Source organism: Ixodes scapularis, unplaced genomic scaffold (genome assembly GCF_016920785.2).
Source record: "Ixodes scapularis isolate PalLabHiFi unplaced genomic scaffold, ASM1692078v2 PGA_scaffold5__190_contigs__length_132052651, whole genome shotgun sequence".
Classification (NCBI taxonomy): Eukaryota; Metazoa; Arthropoda; class Arachnida; order Ixodida; family Ixodidae; genus Ixodes; species Ixodes scapularis.
In genome coordinates this window covers 66848959-66871695 of record NW_024609880.1, presented here as the reverse complement: position 1 = coordinate 66871695, position 22737 = coordinate 66848959, and the positions used below count along the sequence as shown (strand labels likewise).

General features: G+C 45.9%; 1 protein-coding gene across 1 annotated transcript; it reads left to right on the top strand.

The window, feature by feature from the left end:
- The first annotated feature begins 1324 nt into the window (after positions 1-1324).
- On the top strand, positions 1325-22094 carry LOC8028288 (ATP-binding cassette sub-family C member 2). Its single transcript, XM_040505274.2, has 6 exons — positions 1325-1535; positions 12319-12462; positions 13055-13213; positions 14343-14509; positions 15819-16013; positions 21748-22094. The coding sequence occupies exons 1-6, from the start codon at positions 1395-1397 to the stop codon at positions 21905-21907; spliced, it is 966 nt and encodes a 321-aa protein (XP_040361208.2). The 5' UTR covers positions 1325-1394; the 3' UTR covers positions 21908-22094.
- The last annotated feature ends 643 nt before the right edge of the window (positions 22095-22737 follow it).

Here is a 22737-nt window from a genome sequence, read left to right as displayed (position 1 = left end):
GTTCACCAAGGACCTCGACCAGGCAGACTACTACCTGCCCATGGTCATGGACGCGATGCTCGAGCACCTGACCGACGTGATAGGTGTCGGAGTGCTCATCACCATCTACGTCCCCTTGTTCATGCTGGCAATCCTACCCTGCGTGCTCATCTACTTCATCATTCAGGTGAACATGCCGCCGAGGATTACCAGAGATGAGCACTGAATGTACTTTTTCAAGTTGTAGAACACTTTACAATACATGTAAGTCAGTAGATCTGAAGAACCTAGTTAGAAATACTAGAAAACTACAACAGACAACTATCGACTGCCTCCTTATTTGATACAATTTCAAGCGGTTGAAGGGGTAGTGCAACGATTATGATGTTGAAATAATTTGCAGTTTGTATTCTTAAATTGTTTATTAAGTTACAAGTGAGAAAAAACGTCACTTTTCCCCAAAAACACTGCTACGCCTTAGCGTAATCGCCAAGGAAAAAAAGTGAAAGCCGTTTACAACTCCCTGTAAGGCCGAATTAGAGCGCAGCTCTTGAGGAGGAGGAGGGAAGGGTACTGAAGGTCACGCGTTCTCGGAGTGGGGCTGAGGCCTGAAGAGAGAATGCAACGGGAAACCACGTGGCCTCCCAGTCCGTCACTCGAAAGAGAGTTCAGAGGCATTTTGACCTTTGATTTGTTTTATTTTTAAATAAAAACTAGCAAGCAAAAAAAAAGTGCGGTATTTTTGTTCTTCCTTTTATAGGTGGCATATTAATTCCCGCAGTTAATTGGCCAAAGTCGAAAAACTATGGCACCACCCCCTTCAAAAATATTGAACTGCTTAAAAAGTTCGTGACTATGCGTGACCATAAAGTCACTCTGGGCGGTAAAATGGCGTCAAAGTATTAGACGCAAGCCACTCTAGCTGACAAACACCACGCCAAGTACACTTTGAAAAAAAAGAAAACAATGAGACAGTAGCGTTACTGAGATGTCATCTCTGTGCAACAACGCGGGTGTCTGAGGATACTCTTCGAGAGCTACCAAAGGATATTTGCATCAGCCGCCTAATACACCACTAACGAGCGAACATATCGGAGTGCACTATTTGTCAAAAACACTTTGGCAGTTCACCTGTAGCGGTTCGGAAGTCTGCCCCATAATCGCCTGAGCGGGCGGTTTCTAAGCGCCGGCCCCATAACGTCCCGCATGCCTCCTCCTGAGAAACGCAGAAGACGTACGTGAGGACGTCGAGGCAGCTGCAGCGCCTGGAGTCCGTGTCCCGGTCTCCGCTGTACAACTGCGTCTCGGAGACGGTACCCGGAGTGCAGACGATCCGGGCGTACGGGGTGCAGACGCCCTTCGAGGGCCTCTCGGACGCCCTGCTGGAGCGCTGGGTGGCCAGCTCGTTCTACCTCATGTGCGCCGACCGCTGGCTCACGCTGCGCCTGAACCTGCTGGGCACGGCCATCACGCTCGTCACCGCCATCCTCCTGGTGCACGGGCGGGAGACCACCGGGGCGGCCGCGGCGGGACTGACGCTCCTCTACGCGCTCAAGGTGCAATGCGGATTTCTCGTAACGCAGAATGTCACGTCTTTTATACGTGGAATTCTATTAAAAATATCGTCACGGCCGACCGTCACGAAGAACCACCGAAGGACCGTGCCGTCGAGTTACGCTATGGCGTCTATGTAATGTCATAACGTGACCTGACACTATGACGTCACCATGACGTAATTATGACACCATGATGTCACGGGACGTGATGAGGTCACGTGACACTGATGTCACTTGACATAATGTTACACTGTGACATCAGGTGACGCCTTCACGGCGTGTGACATCACACGCACGTATAGCATGTGCCCAGTGCATCCAGTACACGTTCTACGCTCTTCGGTCATTCTCAGCATGATGAGGCTTCATTTTTGTTACCTTCAATAAGACTCGAGCTGATTCGTTTGTTTGTTTGTTTTATTTGCTTTAGCTAATGTCATTGGTAATGCCATTAGAAGTGCACTAAAAACGTAATGTCTGTCTACTGTCGGCTCTAACTTAATAAATGTGCTGCGCGAGTGCTATGGTACTGAAAACAATATTGGCTGTTTCTTTTTTGGGGGGTCATTTTCAAAAGGCGCTATAAATACATTTCAGGCAGAAGTAAGCAAATGTGATCTAAATGTTATTAATTTATAATCTTTTTTTTTTTGTGTTGTTGCTATCTATGGTTAATGTCTTCGGTCATACCTTAGAAGCGCACTGAGGAGGTAATATCTGTCTTTCGGTGGCTCAAACTAGTGTACGTGTTTTGCGACTTCTAAAAAGATTTGCGGTTTTCGCCGCAAATCTTTTTAGAAGTCGCAAAACAGGTTCATTAGTTTGAGCCACCGAAAGACAGATATTACCACCTCAGTGCGCCTCTAAGGTATGACCGAAGACATTAACCATAGATAGCAACAACACAGAAAAAAAGAACGACTATAAATTAATAACATTTAGATCACCTTTGCTTACTTCTGCCTAAAACCAGTCTTTCGCGCACATTACAGACCGCGCCGAATGGACCTTACGAGAAACAGCTCTTGAACTGCCGGTCCACATCTACGTAAAGCCCTGCGCGGATAACAGTTTAATCATCCGCATCCGATCCGCATCTGCAAAATTCGAAACCGCACCCGACTCTCAATCAGCGCATTCCTTTTACATCATAAAATCAAGCTAAATAAAAATTAAAAAAACAAGCATCTGAGTGCTATTTTATAAGCCATCTGCTTACCTTTCTGCAAATAACCCTTCGTGTAAGAATGCAGTGAAAGTCATTTTATAGTATTCTGTTTGAACGTATTTATAAAATAAGTGATCATCCTTCCAGAGACGCTTCGCATTTCTCGGGATATGGTCGCAGTTATTATTTCGTCTTGGGAGTTCGTGACACTGACACTCTGTCCAGTCGATGCGCTCAAAAGGAACAAACTTTTTTTTTTCTTTTTGCTTTGTGAAACCGATTTCAAGCCTTGCATATTTTATAAACATTAAAATTGACAAAGGACAGACTAATACCAATGTGCCATTTTATTTAGACCAAACAGTAACAAAGTGGGAAAGAAAAGGCGGTCTCTCGCCGGAGCAAAATACTCATGTATGTGCGTTAAGGCGCGAGCACAGCACCGGGAAAATGTCACAATATTCAATAATGGCAACGCCTCCTATCGGTTACCGTTTTAAACACGAAAAGTCCACTGCATACTCGGAACCATATGCTTGAAAACAAAACAAAAAACATTAGTGCCAACTGTCGAGAAAAAGAAAGCGCACACACACGCACGGATTCAGACTGGTTCGCCTCTCTTAAATTAATACCCGCTTATGAGAAGTCTCTCTTCGTTGGTGCACTTTAAGCTGCGATGGCATGCAAGAACTGCGCTACAAGAATGAGGAGCGGAAACTCGTGCTGGCGCAAGTTCCGCCGCTCGAGAGGATAGAACTGAGTTTTTTTTAATAAACAGGGGGTTTCTACTTATTATTTCAGATTTGCTTAAAAAAAGCCGTGAAGGCTACACTTATGCGGTTTGTGCAGGTGAGTTATACGGCCAAGAGCACATAGTATAGGGAGATAATCGCAACTATTAGTCGGCTAATTAAATAAAATTTGTTAATTAACTTTTTAATTAATGCATGTAGACATAAAGTTCCAATTAGAAACTTGCTGAGCATCATCAACAACCACTAAATCAATTATTTCTAGAAGGTTATAACGCCGGGGCAGAATTTTACGGCGTTCTTTAAAAACGCTCCATTTGGACATGGACACGTTTCTACATTTCGGTTTCTAATCAGAGCGCATCCTTGCGCCCGCGGTCCTGCTCCGTGGTGCTCGCAACGCAAAGCCCCCCCCCCCCCCCCCCCCCCCCCCACCTCCCTCGTAGAATGGAGGGAAGTAGAGCGGATGTGTGTTGCGCGTCGCAGCCACTGTGGAGCAGGACTGCGGGCGCGTAGATGCGCTCCGATAAGAAACCGAAATCTAGAAACGCGTCCAAATGGAGCGTTTTTACAGAACGCTATAAAATGCTGCCCCGGCAATATATCCTTCTAAAAAGGGTTGATTTAGTGGTTTTCGATAATGCTCAGCAACTTTCTAATTGGATCTATATGTCTATTTGCACTAATTAAAAAGTTAAGTAACACATTTTACTTTATTAGCCAACTAATAGTTGCGACTATCTCCCTATACTATGTCCTCTTGGCCGTATAACCCACCTGCACAAACCGCATAACTGCAGCTTTCACAGCTTCTCTAAACAAATCTGAAAGAATAAGTAAATACACCCTGTATACTTGTAGGCGAAGGAGCCTCTTGCAGGCTTCTACTTTCTTGTGGCTTGTACGTTTTGAGTTTCCTTTGCCCAAAGAACAATTTCCGCTCTTTTCCTGCCAAACAAGAACACGCTTCCCGGGACGACTGGTAGTTCTGCGCTCTTTAGTTATTCTAGAAACAGCATTTTTGGCGAGATAGAAAGTTTTAAAGCGATCTTTGGTGAGAATCAAACCTTTATTGACGTAAAGCGCAATTTTCTCCCCGATTGGCATTTTTTATTTGAGAGAGTAGTTGGCCCCCGCAATAAATTCAATGACGCACTTCATAACATCACCCACTTTTATTTATTATTTATTTAAAATAAATAAATAACTCACTTATTCACGATACTTGAGCGGTCGCACACGTTTATGGGCCGCCTCTGCAAAAGTGAATCGGGACCCGCGGATATCCGCATCCGATGCGCAATCCGCCAAATATGATTCATTTTTATCCCAATCCGCCAGTCTACTTCGGATATCCGCGGATAATCTGCAGATATGCAGGGCTCTACATCTACGTAATGGCAGCTGGCTTCTTGTCACCGCTGGGCCGCGTGCCCCCGTTTCGCAGCCGAGTCCCTTGCTCTGTCCTTTTCACCTTTCAGCATCCGCCGTTGGCATTCCCGCGCCACTTCGATGGTGCAGAAAGCCCGCAAGCAAAAGCCTTCATATAGTACCCTTTGCTGCAGCCGAATGCACCCTGAGGAAAGTCTCCGCTTCAACAGCAGTCGCCATGATGGGGCAGTCGCGAGATGCGGACGCGGGAACCTGGAGCTGTAGTAGAGCAGTCGCAGAACGCAGTCTGCTCTCGGAACAGTCTGAGGCCCGCTCATTTAAAGAATACGTAAAAGGCCACGAACTCTCGTGCCTCGCAGGTGATAGTTCAGGGCAATTAGTACTAGTAATTGTACTGCTTCACGAAAGTAACGAAATCATCTCTTTGATTACTCACAGGGCACAAATGATATATCAAATGTAAAATTACTTATAGAAGTAATCAATTACTATGGGATCGACTGTATATATACAATACAAGCCTGGTGTATAGTTTTCGTCGCTGATGCAATGCAGGCTCTCAGTTGTGGTCTAATTTTAGGAATGCTTCGAGGTGCAGTAAGGCTAATGCCCAATTCACGTCGGAGCATTGGACATCCGAATTTTGTCGACGCAATATCTCGCGTGTGTGCGTGCTCGCATTGGGCATCAGACTTGGCGCTTTGCTTGTTTGTGTTTGTGTGTGCCCGGGGGGGAGGGGGGGGGGGGGAAGAGGGTATATGAATCTGCGTGCCTGTGCGTGTGTCTGCTTGTGGGCCTGTATCTGGGTAGAACCTCGTTTACAGTTCTGATGTTGCAACAGGCAGTATTATAAATAGGTCGTGTAATGACGAAGTGTACCGCAGGTCACCGACGCGCTCAACTCACTGGTCCGCTTCACGGCAGAACTGGAGAATGCTCTCATATCAATCGAGCGCTTGCATGAGTACACCAGCGTCCCGATCGAGGTGAGTTACAACTGTCCTCAAAGATTTCATCCACTTGACATTGTGAAGGCAGTGATTTCGAATATCGAGTGTCCCGTTTGATCAGGAGTGGCTGTCTGGAGAAATATTAGGACATGTCGAATGGACCCAACTCCCATTCTTCTCGCAACCGACCTGACAGTGGTGTAAGGAAATATGTTCCAGCACATTAGAAAAAAAAATTTAACGTTTAAAGCTAACTATTTTTTGTCGTTTATACAGTCTCGACAGCCGAACGAAGGGTCATACAACTTGGAAGTTCCCTGTGTTGTGGACGTTAATAGTGACTTGTTATTACTGCTCGACTAGCTCAGGTGGTGCACTCTCTTATCTAGAGCGCAAGCTTTGATCATTCAGATTTAGCGTCGCCTAAGTAGTTGAACACTGTGTGTCTTAATTATCAAAATTCCGTGGCTAAAATTATGAACGATTTATATAGGGTGTCAGATGGCGAATAACAGAATATGGCCTAATGTGACTTACAGCTGCTTCGTACTGCCTCCGCTAGAGGAAAGCATAGTCCTATACTCTGGCGCCTTGCTAATTTTATTGTCCTATTATAGAAGGCCACCGCGGTTTGGACTGGGGTTTGATAAAGCGCTGAATATTCCGACTTATCCCAATCGCGGGAGTTCCTATTGGATGTCGGTCACTCGTCGCTATTTTTGGTTCATGGCGCATCCCTTGATTATGCGAGGGGTCGGCAGGCCTTTACAGCAGCGGGGCCGTCGCAAAGCGGAGACGGAGCCGGCCGGACAGATGGATGGTTTAGTTCCAACGTATCGTGAGACCCTAGTATATTGCGCTTTACTGGATATGATTTTTTCACACAATTTGACCCATGTTGTCAAAGATCCCACGAGAATTCAAGGTTCGTCTATACTCATTTTCACATCAAGAAAAAAGAAAAAAAAAAAAAAAGAAGCTTTGCGCATTGTTCATACGTCGCTCGAAGTAGTTCTCACAAGATATGGCTGTCGGACGAAGAAGCGATGCTTTTGGCGTTTGAAACGTGTACATCTTGATAAGGTAACAGCTATATAATCTAAAATGCGTACATAGATCTTAATTTTCTACATAAAGGGGAAAATTATGTAATGCTCCGCGAGAAACAGGGCATTTTTTATTAATGTTCTCGAGGTGTAATCGAGTTCCTAGGTCGGCAACATTTTGTTGCAGCGGGCAAACTCACCGCAAAGCGGAGACAGAGCGGGCCGGACGAAGAACCGAAAATTAGCAAAGGGGGGAGGGGGGGGAAGGGGGGGAGGAGGAGAGGGGAAGGGAAAACGCTCTATATAAAAAATGAAAGTTTAAAAATACTGTCCAATGCTAAAGTGATATACAAAGATGTTATCATGATTCTGGCACACGTAACGTAAGATTGCTCGAATCCCCGTTCAGCAAGATTTTGGATCTTCAATATGGCTTGCCTTGATGGAAACGTTCCCATTAAAACTCTTAACGGTAAGTCGTAAACATTTTGTACGTGCTCATCTATCATTCGCAAAAACTATGTTTGACTTCACAGTCTTCATTCATCTTGAAAAAGTGTTCGCAGATATAAAAGCGCTGTAGCGAACACTTCGATCGAAGCCGCTGCAAGATTTCGTAGATTTGTAAATTAATACAGGGAGGCCAGCGGAAAACTTTACAAAGTCGTTTGCCACAAATGCATTCTTCAACTTGTTGCCTGTTTATGGATAAGCTGATCAGCAGATTCTACCCAGAAAATCTCTTGAACTTGTTCAGATTTAATGCGGCCGGTTGCACTGGGCTTACAAGCAAACATAGCTTTTGTCCAAAGGTGGCAGTAATGACATTAGTGTAATAAAATTAGACTAATTAAGTTACATTTTGTGGTAATGCGTAATTTAATAAAATAACTTTCTAGGCTGGTAATTTATCAATTTAATGAATTATTTTTAGTCAGTATTTCGAGAAAAATACTCTTTACTTTTGAAATTACTTTTGTCCCAAGTAAGAAAGTTCGTTTGCGAGCTTTAAAAATAATATTCTGCATGGTCAGATGTCGTCAAAGAGACATCAAAGCAAATAAACGACGGCCATCTGAACGCAAAGCCTTGTACGAAAAACTCGACAGACGCACAAAGGCGGGCTAGAAAGGCGAGGGAGAAAAGCTTACGTGTAAAGACATCGCTGGAAGGCCACGGCTCACGTGTCCAGGCAAGACAAATTCACGGCGTTACGTCATCACGATGATACTATACTTCGTTTATCCTTAAGTTGACAGTGCGTTGAGAGCTACGAGCTCACCAGAACCAACCAACAGCCTTCATTTGGTCACCTGACACGACCCTCTCTCTGAGGATGGGTGTTAGCGAGAGCGTGGTTACGTGGCGAAAGCTAGATGTGTGACTGTAACAACGAGCACATGGCTTCCACTGCACAAGGAGAAGGGCACATCAGCAATGAGGTCAACACATCAAGACAGAATTACTCGAAACGAACAGCCTTGTCCTTCGACAGCTCTAATGCTTCAAGAACTGTATTAAATATTGTCAAGAATGACAGGAGTAGAAGCGATGAAAAACTTGTTTCAAAATGAAAGTTTACTGGGGCGAACTTGGGCCAGACAAAATGAAGAACGAGCGTCGAGACAGCATAAAAGCCGGTGGCGATTCGGCGGCGTAACGGCAAGCGAGAGCAAGACTGACTCGAAAAGGTCGCGCGCAGCTCCTTATCTAGTCGGCATCTCGAAACTTCGGCCCAAAAAGGTTCGACCGTCGAGCGTTCAGGGTGAGAATGAACAGGCACTTTCGAGAAAAAGAAAGTAGAACGAAATTATAAAAGTCACGTCCCGAGCAGGAATAAATATGAATCTTCTAGAAATAAGAGTTAAGACGCAGGCGAGCTGGTGAATATTAAGCAACATAATAAAACCGGAAACATGGAAACATGAAGGACACACACCACCCCGTCTCAGACACAGCTAAAATGTTTTATTCACAACACCCTTCCCTTTCTAGTAAACAAACCTCAGTCGACGCGGAACTGAAAACACAGCAATTGCTAGTATTAGCATCGCCGATATCTAATCACAACCTACGAAGGCAACCACAACAAAAAATTGGCACAAGAAAATCTAAAAACTACATCAGCAAAAACGTCCGCACCTGTTTATCAAGAACAACCGAGGGAACGCTAACACAATTCCCTGCTGACGTAATCCTAATGGTCTCCTTCATAACAGATGTAAACGAATCCAATTTTTTGCAGACTATATCTGTCACTTTCCACTCGGGGACGCAATTGTTACACGAATCTAGATGCTTGACTATTTCGGAAATGGGCGATTTTGATAGCACTGCCCTTTTGACCTCTAGAAGCCTTTCATTACCACAACAGCCAGTCTGCCCAACGTAAGAAAAGCAACACGTCATAGGAATATCATAAACGACATCTTTTTTGCACGCTATGGCCGGATCTTTGTTCTTTTTGCCACACTGTCCATCTACTTTCACAAAGGGAGACAACCGACTCAGGCGAAAGTCATTTTTTGAAAACCACTCTAACGCTAAACCGCGCTGCCAAACCTTTCAAATTGTGAGAGATGGCATGAAAAAACGGAAGGCACGCCCACTTCTCTGAGTTCTCTCTATTTTCTTCTCCCTTAATTCCAAGGTCACTCAAAAGTTTCCTTGCAACACTTGAAATAAGGCCTGGGTAATACTCTGACCGAACCAACCACGAGAACTTGACCGAAATGTTGTTACCCAAAAAATGGCCACATGACTTTTCCATGACATTTTTAAGGAGGGATGTCACAACACCCTCGTGACAGTCTTTGGGTGGCAACTTCGGTACGGCAAAATCGGTTTCGGCCCGTCTTTTCAGTAGTGCCAACACAACCACCCAGAAAAAGAAACTTTTAAATCCAGAAACTGAAGAAAGCCCCTATCTGCCCTCTCCGGTGTGAAACAAAGTTCTGGAGCCTAACTTCTGATGAAAGCGATACCTCCATCAACGTTCAGCCCTTCAAAAACAGAAATAAAGATATAATCAACATACCTTCTTACTATCGCGCATCCAGGCGGCACCGACTGATATTTCGCATGTACCCTTTGATCCAAAAATCCAAGGTAAATTTCTGACAAAATGGGAGCCAACGACGACTCGATGCAAACGCCCTGCTTCTGCGCAAAAGTGTGCCCATTCACTTCGATCGCCGTCGATCTAAGGTACAGATCTACCAGAAGGACGCAACTACCTACATCAAAGCCCGTCTGTGACTGAAACCTGACAAGGTGTATTTGGTTGTTCCCTAGCAAGTTAGGACGGAGGCTTGCTTTTTTGGACACTATATGTCTGCGTATTCATTTGGTGCGTCAAGAAGAAGTACGTCGATCCAGCACGTTGTAACCACTTTTCGGCCATCAACAGCAACTGGGCTTCCAAGCATACGATTCTCAGCGCCTACAACTACGTTGAAATCCAACAAAGGAAGGACTTGAGTCAGGTGGGTGACTTAATTTGTACACTTTACAGGGGAGTTGATTTCAATACTTAGTTTGAGCTCGAACTCTGGAACAAACCGAAAAAACAGCAGTTCCGCTCTCCTTGGGCAGAAGAGTCTCGTGTAATTCGCTTTAATTCTATTTATTCATTGCGTCTTACGACGCATCTTGTTACTTGTGAAATAAAATAAACAAATAATCAAACATTCTGTCGGTTTTTTGTTGTTTGGATTATTGCGTGCGCTTTGCTCCTGTGTTATTTCATAAGCTATTCTAACTTATCGTTCAGTAAAGTATCGCGTGATTGATTGTGTCAGTTCTGCCAACCCATCTGAAAATCTGTTAACACATTTCATTGTTTTTCTTGTTCCAGTGTGTGTTGCTTTCCTTTTTTTCTTTTGTATAATGCCAAAAGGTGTATTTGCCCATTTTTATCATAGTCCCATGTGAAACTGACAGTACTTTTAAATAAATTATTAACTAAAAATTCTAGTAAGGGTGGGGATGGGCGGTCAAACAACTGTAACAGGGGCAAAGTAATATGCAAAGTTGTTTTCTTAATTTTGGTGGACGCAACGTGGTTGCTCTGTAACAATTTTGGTATTCAATGCTGCTAGCCAATATGCGAACGTTCTGATTAAAGTCACTTACTGAGTGTTGCGAAACTTATTGTACATGTCCATCTTCAGTTTTACTTTGACCTTACGGTCTTCAACTGGAAAAATAATGTTCGCAGTTAAACTTGCTGTAGTGAACACTGTGATCAAGGCTGCTGCGAGATTTCGTTGATTTAAAAATTGTTATTTAGGAAGGTCAGTCTAGAACTTAACAAAGACGTTAACAGCAAAAGCATACTTCAAGTGAATGTCTGTTTAGTGATCAGCGAGATTCATCTTATAAAGTTGCTGTACTTGGCCGTAATCTTGATTGAATCAATTATTTAAAAAAATATGGATTTTATTCAAGCATTTCTCAAAATCGGCGAACCCGACTTCAAACTTCGAGTTAAGAACTAACCACATGTTTTGATTGCATACTTTCTCATGTAAACCCTCTTTGTGGAAGTGCGTTTATTTTTTTTACATGCATTTTCTGAAAAAAAAAAAAAAGATGATTGAGATGTCTCGTTTATACAAACATTGTGGTTGCTAATAGAGCACAAGTTTCAGCTCGAAAACTTTTACGTCTGAAAGCATCTTCGTCACAAGTTTTCTTTTACCTTGTAATCTTACATTTAGGCTTTTAAAGTGATGTGAAATATCAGCCAGTAATGGACAAACCGCCCACTCAATCAAGGTCAGGGAGTTCCTGCAAGAACTTCGCTCCATAAAAAAATGTTTTTTTTTACAAAGGTAAAAAATAATTGCAAACCTCGTGCATTGCAAAACTCTTGCATTTTTTATTTACCAGATTTCTATGTGGCATTGGACATCACTTTAGTAAGCTTCTATATGAGACCAAAACTGTTGAAACTGACGATGGCGTACAAGCCGTGACTTCGAACAAAATTTATGCTATAAATATCGGAAGACCTTAATCGATTCCCTATGACCTTGACGCACAACAATTGCTGAACGGTAATAAGAAACAAACTCCCAGGTGCACCAATTCAAAGTTAATACGTCCGATAACACCAGGTTTGCAGCTTACCATATTTTGGTGCCATTCGTCCCGGAGGCTGGAGAGAGGGTACGTGTTGATGTGCGTGTGTGAGAGGGAGAGGTGGGAGGACACTTTTTTGGTAGCGTGCTGGGGGCCGAATAATATAGCCTCACGGGCCGGATCTTGTCTGCGGGGCGTCGGTTTCCGACCCCTGCCTTATGCGAATGCGCATGCTCATATTGGTCTGCTCTGGCCAGCGGCGACGCTCAACGCTCGTGAACGCGCTCCAGTGGCTGCCGTCACGTTTAACTGAAGCGCATCTCATCGTGCACCACTTAGGCGGTCTATAGAATTCATTCGGCGCTTTATGCTTTGTCGATGTCGCAGGCCCCTTGGCGAGTGACACCGGCGCCCAGTCCCGATTGGCCGAGCCACGGTGCTGTTCGGTTTGCAGGCTTCAGCACTCGCTACCGGCCTGAACTGAACCTTGTGCTCAGGAACGTCAATTTGAACATCGATCCGTCCGAGAAGGTGTGGAGTGTGCGAGCGCTTCTATACTCCGTTTCAACATAATTTGGCAAAGGAAAGTTACGGCACACGTAAGCCAATCAGAGCGACAGAGTGAAGCACGTGACAACTCTGCATAGAGGGAGTGCATTTCGATGGTGCGTACAATCTTACGTGAAATCCAGCTCCTCATTTGCCAAGTTATGCTGAAACAAACTATAGCCGGAGTCTTCGAAGTTCATTATTTTTTGCTCCGTCATTCTGATTGATATTCTCAATTGCTCCTTGATATACAGGGTAACACTAGACATTGTAGGGGTTCCCATGACCGATAACTTTTTTTTAAGCAAGCAACAACAAAATACAACTCTACTTAGGCAATAGAAAAGCACGGCTCAATTATTTTTTTTCTTTTTGGCAGCTCTGTTTACGTAATGGGCGTCTGAGAAAAGAAAACAAAAGTTTGTACGTACAATGGCGGCACTGCAGTGTTCGCAATTCCACTCGGAGTGCGAAATGTGCGATTTTACGGCTGTATCAAGGTCAACTCCAGGTTCGGACACGAAACCGCTAGGAGTTCAATAAAAGTATGTATAAAAGAAGCCCATTGTTTCAGGTGGCCCTTGTGGGACGCACGGGGTCCGGCAAGTCGTCGCTGACGCTGTCGCTGTTCCGCATATTGGAAGCCGCCACGGGAAACATCTTCATCGACGACGTCGACATCTCGGCGCTGGGGTTGCACGACCTGCGCACCAAGCTCACCATCATCCCACAGGTGCGAGGCGCTCGAGTTCCAAGTTCCAACCTCAAACGGCAGGATTATTGTCACCGCCTGACCGCGTCTTTTTGCGCACGAGAAGGGAGGCATAGGAAAGCGGGAGTAGTCTCTCTGTGCGTGAAAGAGAGGGCGCGAAAAGACAAGAGGGAGGGATCAGGTGTGCAACAAAACTCTAACCCAGTAGACGCTATTCTATTTGGTGGGTAGCAAACAACATCTTGGTCATGAGTTATTCGTTCTTTGTAGTGCGTCTGCATAGCTGTTAGTCGACAAAAATAACATATCCTTCGTTCTTGAAGCAGTAGAAAGGGCAAGGCAGCCAAGTAAAATCCGCTGCTCACCGCCTTTTACTCCTGACACAACTGCACCCTCTGCACAAGGAGCAGACGACAGTCTCGCTCGCTTTGAATGGAGGATACTGGGTAGACATAAAGTAGGAAGCCTTTTTATCTACACGCTATGTCCTTTAATCAAATCTCGGCGCTGTGACGTGACTGTACATCTATCCAAGGAGCAGACGAACTTGCTCCCCGTATAGCCTGTTGCAACAAACAAACTGCACGGTAAGCTTCGTCCCCGAATGCTCACGAAGAAATGACGTCCCTAAAATTCTCAGTACGAATGCACAATTATTTGTTTTTCTTTCATGACTGAGGCCCACAGACAGAAAACTCCACTGCATGGAAGTGTTCCCAATGCGCCTATGTGTATTGGGCAGTGAGCGGGGGTTCCCTTTAGTGAGCAAGTCCTCTCTTGCAGTTCGTAATAACTTCAGCCGTAGCACTGCACTATGTTGCGACATGGAAGCTGCAAGAGAAGGGACCACTCTTTGCTGCGATCTAAACTGTATTCATGATGCGATATTTTTATTTGCTTTCAAAATGATCGCTGGAATCAAGTATTGGCAGTCATGGATTTACAGCCCTTGCACGCATTTTCGCTTGTTGAATAAAAAAAAAATACAAGAAACTAGTTTTGAAGACATCGATCCTTTCTGTTGCGAGAGCAAGAACCGGAGGTATTTCGTTTGTGCGAACCCTTTTGCACTGTTCATGTACTAGGAGAAAAATATTCAATTTTGGCTCACTGCCTTTGTGCTGAAGAAGGCGGGCGGTGTGCTTGGCAGGACCCTGTGCTGTTCGCGGGATCGTTGCGCATGAACCTGGACCCAAATGAGGAGTATAGCGACGAGCAGGTGTGGGCGGCACTGGAGAAGGCGCACCTCAAGCGCTTCTTCCAGAACAAGCCGGGGAACATCTCCTTCCTCGTGGAGGAGGAGGGACAAAACCTCAGGTGAGAAAAGGAACGTTCCCTTGAGCGGGCAGAGATAAAACAAACCCTCAAACTTGACTTTTTTCTTTTAATTCACATTGCTATTACCGGCCATTATAACCATTAATATTATCATCATCACCTTCACCACTTTCGCTATCGAGAATGGAGACCATAAGGTTGGCGACTGGCCGGACTAACCTGAACCAAGAGCTTAAAACGTTTGCTTGTTATATATACCCTGTTGCAGATTAAAAAAGACGAGACAACCGGGATGCATGGATGGATGAGTGCTAACGGTTGTACCCTTTTAACGGGAGGTAGCTTGTGCCACCTAGCTTAAAAACTAAAAACCAACAACTCACCTCGCAAAGGCCTTTTTCGTTGAGCAAAACGAACGCTGAAGAGGAGGCAACTCCACTCGCCCCCTCACCAGCGTTTGATCTACTATAGTGGGTGACAGGTCAAGAAGGAAGTGGAAGCACCCCCCACCTCTCTCCCCTTCGGTAAAGCGGACGCTGGGGAAGAGGCGACCTCCTCTCCACCGTTCGCTCTGCTAAAGTGGAAAGAGATGGGAGGGGCTTCCACTGCCTTCTTGACCTGCCACCGACTATAGCTTGTCCCGCTTTTCTTAACTTGCAGCAGGGTATAGGCTTGTCTGCTTAGTAATAGACCGATGGATGGATAGATGGGTGGATATCGCGCCATTTACCAATTTTCAAATATCCACACCATCTACTGTACTGCGCCTCTAACGCGCGCTCGTTGCTTATTGACGTCCTTTGCCTGCACGTACGCGCCAAAGTGTTCTCAAAGGCAGAGAGCTCGCACTACAGGTGGCAACTCTGCTGTACTTTACCAGTTATCCGAGGTTGCTGTATCTTGGGGCATGCATGCACTCTGATCATGTATTGGACATTATAATGGGTCAGCGTTCGCCGTAGACTCGAGTTCAATTGCGTGCTTCGCGCTAGAAGCATGGCTAGAATATGTCGACCTTCACTGTTAAATGATATATTGATTTCCGACGCTGCAAACGTTGTCGCAGACACTGAACTTAGCGAGCGCGACACGGTTAGCATGAAAAAGCGATCGCTGATTCTTCCTGTGCCTTTTTCTTATTGAAAGGCTGTCATCGCGTATATTGTGGAGAAAAGTGCTCGTTTGGGGCACTAAGTGAAACGGTAAAACTTAATAATCGCAAGTATTTTGTCCGAGTAACATTTGAAAAAGAAGCGATTCCCGGTTCCCGCAGTGTACAAATAACCATAATTGAACGCGAACTGAAAAACTATACGGTTTCGGTCTAAAAACCTTCGCGCCCGTGCAGCGTGGGCCAGCACCAGCTCATCTGTCTGGCCCGAGCGCTCCTGCGCAACACCAAGGTGCTAGTGCTGGACGAGGCCACAGCGTCCGTGGATCCGGACACGGACGGCCTGGTACAGCGCACCATTCGCCGGGACTTCGGCCACTGCACCGTCATCACGGTCGCTCACCGCCTACAGACCATCATGGACGTGGACAGGCAAGACCATTGGCCCTGATTACGGTGGAAGAAGAGAGACGTGTCTGAACGATGCCACCTCGCCATGGAACAAGTGCACGTCGACGATTCGCTCGCATTTCTGCCAAACGCTGGAACGGGATCGCGTCTTGAACTGGTGTGTTAAGCGTCCTCTCCCTCAAGTACTTTAAAAGTGGTCCAGAAGTGACCATAAGTGGCGTCATATAGAAGCCGGCGTGTCATATGCTACCGGATGTCGCGATCCTGGCGGTTGGGGCTAGAACTCCCGGTAAAAAGCACGAGCGAACGCGAGTGTCTGTGTCGCCGCAGAGTCCCAACTCCTGGCTGATGAAGCCACCATGCATGGACAGTCAAGCTTTAGAGAGACCTGCAGAATAACTGGCGTCTGCCACGGGCGTCTGCCACTTTTGTGACGTCATCAGACGGAAATCGAGGGACCACGTTTTCGGACAAGGTGAACACACCAGTCGGAGACGCGTTCCAGACACCATAATACAACTATGAGCCTCGAGGATTCATCCCTATTCACGCACTGGTTTTCAAAGCCGTGCGGCGCGTGACAGTTCTAAACCGTCAGTGCCCCTGCCGGGAAATGCGCGAAGCCCGAGAGAAATTTGGGCCCGCTTTTTGGCCTTGTTCAGACACCCCTCTCTTCTGACCAACACCGTCTATTTTTCGAGCTGATGGGGCCAATCAGACATCGTTAAAATCACACCATCATTGGTATTCATCGTGTCTCTGTACGTGTTGTATCATCGCTGAACCAATCATGAACAGAAAAGGCTTAGTGATTTGCGCTGCATGCTTGATTGGTCCCTATCCCTAGTGGCGTCGGCTGCGTCTGGACTTACAATGAAACGAAGTATAGACCTTTGCATCACTTATCGTCCGGGAGAAAAATTCGGAGTCACTGAGCTGTGTGTGCATGCGGAGGGTCTGATATACCGCACAGCAGAGCTACAGCGCTTCCTCAGAAAACCTTCAACAGCCCAACAGACAAGGATGGCAGTGCGCAGAAGGTGATTTTCGCAAAGGTCTATAGACAACAAAGATTGCTTGAATCAAGTTTTATTCGCCGCTCAAGACAAGACTGTACCGCGCCCGATAACAATTGGCTGTGCTGGTGCCCTATATGCTACACGGCGCCACCCAACGGAACCAAGGGATCAAGACAACGTCGTTTGCTGCGATTGAACAGCGCTGTGCCGCTGGCTGCGAAAAATGACTTGTTAGGACTTGTTTTGGGTAGTACCAACTCGAGCGACTCAAACTGCCCCACATATAGAAGAGTGCCTGCTCTGGCGCGGAACACGATAACGAGGAAAATAGAAAAAAGCGAAAAATGCTAACGCCGTCGAAGCACAGGCCAAAGCTAGGGCGATAAGAGCGTGAACCAAGAAACGCCGTATCACGCGTCCCAAAAAAGCATACAGGGGAAGAAAAAACAAAAACGTCCGAACGCCAGATGTTCTAACGTCACAACTTAGAGATATGAGATGCGTACCCTAGCGGTGGTGGCATGAATCCGGAACTTTCGATTGTCTTGCGGCTTTGAATGTAGCCGATTTTGACGTCAAGAGGTGTTTTTTCCGTTCGTCTGCACTATACAGAAGGAAAAAAATCACGGCGAAGGCGGCAAAATAGTGGGAGTCTCAGCCAGGTGAGCTTGTACTACCCAAAACGAGGGCGCCACAGCTTGTTCAAAGCTTCAGCGCAGGAGGCCCATTCGCAGCAGACGACGTTCTCCCGGTCCCTTGGTCCCGCTTGGTCCCGCCGTGCATAGGGTCCCTGCTGTATTTTTCACGTCACGTATTGCGGGTCATCGCGGGCACCGATTAGACATAACAGTGACGTCAGAGTTCGGCTGGAACTTGTGTTCTCCCTGATTGGACACGAGTCACGGTCGAACGGTGACGCAGCACTCGTGGCCAATCAGCGTCCCGAGATGGCCTTCAGTAGGTGACGTCAACAACTTTGCACTACGGCCTAGCTATCTAGGCGGTGTTAACCCAACTTATACTCCTTTTTATCGTCTTTTTAGGGTGCAAATACAGCTACGTTTTGTTAATATGGACACCTCCGTTTCCCTGGGATAGCGTCCATAATGTGAGGTGTCCAGAATAAAGAGTCAAGAAGGGGGCGTACAGTTCCCCAGTTCGTCCTCGAAAATTGTGCCTACATTGCGGAGTATATATATTAGCAGCGTCCATATTAACGAGGCACGACTGTATCAAATATTAGACAGCTGTGGATCAAATGGGAAGATGAAAATTAAATTGAGAACCAAATTTAATGTTGCTTTTTTAATACGAAGATCTTAAATTTACTATGGGAACCGAGAATAAATAGCTTAATGAGTCGCGAACGGAAATTCTTTTAAGCGAACATAACTATGAAAAGGAAGTTTTATTGCGTCCGAGACATTTCATTTATTTGTGTCTCAGAAAAACTTCCCGCTCGAACGAGTGGGGTGAGGCATAATGTATCACGGCAAGCACAAAGCAACTTGTGCCACTCTTCTTTTAATAAATTTCGTTCGATCTATAATCCTAAACAAGCTTTTCTTGCCATCGGTACAGCAAGGTATGCTCTGCCGCGTCTTTAGCTTCTCCGAGCACACCGATGCAAGGCGGGGAAGCTGACACAGGTGGCCAAGTGCTCGTGAGTCGTGATAACCCACGTCGCGCAAATGAACCGACGCGCGCAGTGAATTACAGGAACGTCCTGTAAGCTCCTCCGTGCCCCCGTTGTGTCGACCACGTAAAACTGAGGATGACGAGAGAGAGAGAGAGAGAAAAAGAAAGGGAGAGGGAAGCGAGGTTGCTCGCCTGCCCCCACCTGCTCGGCTCTGTATCTTCCGCCGCCTCTAATGCTGCCGCCGTCATCTGCCGCAACCAGTCCTGTGCAGGCCGTTCCCGGCTTTCCTTTCGGCGCCACGGACGGTGCATCACGTTTTGCCAAGGGGTCTTTTGTGTTCGCTGCATTGATCGGGATTAACTCGCTCGAGCACGACAAAAAAAAAAAGGTGCTGTTCGTGCAAGGTCAACTCGGTTCTAAATGTCTACTGGACCAAGAGTAGGACGATCTTAGTCCAGCACGCTGTTCACGAACCAGCCCACACGAGGAGCTGGCCAACGCGCAGTTCCCAGAAGGGGTGTGCGCAGATTTGAGTGAAGAGCTTTTTATCTTCGATAACTCTTCGGGGCACCTGCAGTCAAAGCATGATGGAAGGCAACGACCACGTGTAGAAGGTGGAGTTAGCGCGGCGTGCTAAACCGGAGCGCGAGGAGCACGTGCAGTACCAACCAAAGTGAGGATTGGGAACTTACAAAATAACTTACTGTATATGGTTTTTCACAAAACCATAAGTAAGGTTCCGTGTTTTAGGAGGTTTTATTTTTCTTCAAATTTGGGGGTGTTTCTGCGGGGTTTTATTTTTTCACGCAGATTCGGCGTTCTTCTGTGTCGGTAAAGATATTGGCGCTTAAAGGCCCGTCGAAACAGGATACTTCGGAAATTGTGAGTCGACACGACTCTGACATAAGTCGTACGGCAATCCGATACCGTGCGGCTTTTTTATTTTTTTTTTCTTCGGCGAGAGGTGTTTTTTTTTTTTTTTTTTTTTTTTGTCAAATTTCGCCTGCGTCTTTCACGGGGGTTTTCAGCATGCTCATCGCTTGGGTCCGGACAGCCACTAACAAGCTCTGTTGGCTGTCGGTCAATCGCCCAAGGCCTCTGCAGATCCCAAAAACGGGAAAGGGAAAGGCCTTGTTCGAAATCTTACCCAAACAGATCCGATCCACTCCAGCGGGTCGTGTCACGTGATAACACATATAGAGCGACGCTGGACCCAGGTTGGCTTTCGAACGGACAGGCACAAAACCCTTACCCTGGAGCAAGATTGAGTCAATTTTAGAACACGGCCCAGGATACGAGGGCCCGGCAGAACAGATGAACAGCATTGGCAGGTGGTGTGTGGAGTCAAGTCTAACGAGCACCGCGGTCACCGAAAAGCGGAGGAAGCGAGGAGGAAAATCGTGATGTCTGCTTGGTGGTGTGCAAACAGACATCGTACTGCCGGACGCATGAACTTCCACGATATTTGACAGAGTGGTGTCGCCTCACGATTTCTGAAGTGTCCTGTTTGGACACTTCAGAAATCCCAGCCTCTTGTGAACGTGCACGTAATCCGAGTACTTAGACAACGTCCCGGTATCATTAAGAGAAGGAAACGAGATGAGGAACTCGCGATTCCCAAGAAAGTTGTACAGTAGTTTCGCGGTCAGTTCAATGAGGGCGTTCTGTTCACGGTTAACACAAAATCAAATTGTACATAAAATCCGATTTGATAAAACTGTCTCGGAAGTTATCTTTCGGGGTTTATAGGTATTTACCGAGAACACGGAGCTCTGCAGCTATAAGTTGTCTTACCCCTGTAGCCCTTTACCCTCTATTGCTGATGTCGGTGGATCCACGCCGCTGCGGCTAACTTTGGTCAGCGTGTCACGCAAAGCGCAACGCGACGACACCACGACGGACGCGTTTTTGTGCCATTTTGAGGCGCCTTTCTCCAGGCTCAGCGTGTTTGCCGCTTGGGTCGGGTGACGTCATGAATGATGACGTCATGCGCAAGCCTTCTCGACTATTGTCGGCGCGCCTCCCACCTCTTTCCACTTTAACAGAGCGAAAGCTGGAGAGGAGGAGACCTCCTCCTCTCCAGATTGCGTGGTGTCAAAGTGAAAAGAGGTGGGAGGAGCTTCCACTTTACCCTTAGCATGTTACGACTTTATGGGTAACATTAAACTGCCCCATATGGGAGCAGCCTATAACTATAGGCCGTATACTTTCCGGTGTTTATTTATGTCAGAAATAGGCGGTTGCTTTACGGAGTATATTTATTTCCAAAATACCGGAGCATTTCGGTGAACTGTATCAAAGCTAGTCATGACCAAGCATGACTAGTTTCGGGTGGGTGCCGATGGGTGATGCAGGAATTTTAGCCTTTTTATGCTGTTTTTTACGATTTTTACGATGTGTATTTTTATCTTCCTAACTTGTTTGTGTTGTTGCCGGTAATATATACCGAGCTGCAGCGGAAATAAAGTTCAGTTGTAAGTAGCGCTGTGTCTGTGTCTCCTTCTGTGTCCGTTGTCGTGTCGCGCTTTTTAATCATTATGTCTCAAAGCGCCTTTTATCGACGGAAAAAATCGCGAAAAGGAACGAACAATCAAGACGAAAACGGTACTATTTTTATTCACATCTGATGCACAATGTTCTTCACACCTAATTATTGTAATATATACTTCGACCCAAGCAATAAGACAGACACTTCAAACCACCCGACTAGGGTTCATAAAGAAGGAGGGCAACATTCAACGGGGTAACCCACAAAAGGGCAAATGAGGCCAAACTTTGGAGACATAAACTGGAGACCGAACTAACCAACACTGACATAAAAAAAAATATCTGGATTACTAACAGACCTTGGGCGACCTCTGCTGACACACAACCCAAAATAACAACCGCAAATAAGAAAAAAAAACGAGTTTTGATGAAGCAAAAAAACAAAAAAACTGACGCTCGTACGAAAATATTAAAAAAACGGTATTTTTCGATTTTAACCGATTTTTTTTTTTTTTTTCGACAGTGGCGGGGGTTAATTAGCGTTTTTCGGTTAGAACTGGAAAGTACACGGCCTGCCTCTAACCAGACCCTAATCTTGCGTGTTGTGCAGGATCGTGATGATGAGGGACGGCGAAATCGTGGAGGTCGGGTCGCCCGAAAAGCTGTTACGCGACCGTGAGTCCGCCTTCCACGCCATGGCCCGGGAGGCTGGACTTACCAGGACGGAATCCGACGCTGCCTCGGGAACCACCGTCGTCCTAGACGCCTGACGACGACGCCTTGTTGGAGGCGTAAAACAAGCTATTGAAAAATCACTTCTTTTTTTTTAAGTATGTTTTTTAGCAGTGCAGCTGCATGTATACGTGTTCGGACGAAACTCGTTTGAAAATGTAAATAAAAGTAGCAATTAGGAAGATAGACAAATAGCACCGTTCTTCAGCCCACGTAGAGGAGGTTGCAAGCCAATGAACGGTGCGGACGTTTACTTTGAACGAGAAGTTGTTCTGAAGTTAGTGATCAGATGACAAAATCCATGGCCGGGTTTAGTAATTTTGGGGCCTTGAGCCAAGGCTGTTGGTGAAGCACCTAATGATGATAATATTTTTGACTATGATGATGATGGGGGTGGTGGTGGTAGCGACAAGGAATATGTAAATTTCACCCCCTTGTAAAATACAAATGTCGCGGATAGAAAGAGATCAACAAGCGCAAAACTGAAAGTAAAGGTTTAATCGGGGAACTTGTGCCAGAAACAGAAGAAAAAACGAGCATCGACGCATCGGCGTGACAGCTGGCTTCAGCAAGACTGACCCGGCAAAGTCATGTTCCTCCGCATCATTTACACTCGGGTAAAAGTAAACTCGAATCTTTTACAAGTATGAAAAGCGTTCCTCCTCGGTCATGCACGCGGCAATATCGTTTATTTTATGATACATCTTGGGCGGTTTCTGTATCGGTATATTCGCGATGCTTAGGAAATTCAGGTTTTGCTAGATGGAAATGAAGCAGAGGCAGTTGTAGATTAGAGGCTGCTTTTGTAAATAGTCGATCGTTCTAGCGCTTCTACAGTGTAATTTTGAGGTATAAAACTCAAAGCAAT

Excerpts from the sequence above, each read along its gene's own strand:
- LOC8028288 (XM_040505274.2), top strand. The coding sequence starts at position 1,395 with ATGTGCGCCGACCGCTGGCTCACGCTGCGCCTGAACCTGCTGGGCACG. Across the intron at positions 12,463-13,054 it reads ACATCGATCCGTCCGAGAAG|GTGGCCCTTGTGGGACGCAC; the intron begins GTGTGGAGTGTG and ends CCATTGTTTCAG. Across the intron at positions 13,214-14,342 it reads AGCTCACCATCATCCCACAG|GACCCTGTGCTGTTCGCGGG; the intron begins GTGCGAGGCGCT and ends TGTGCTTGGCAG.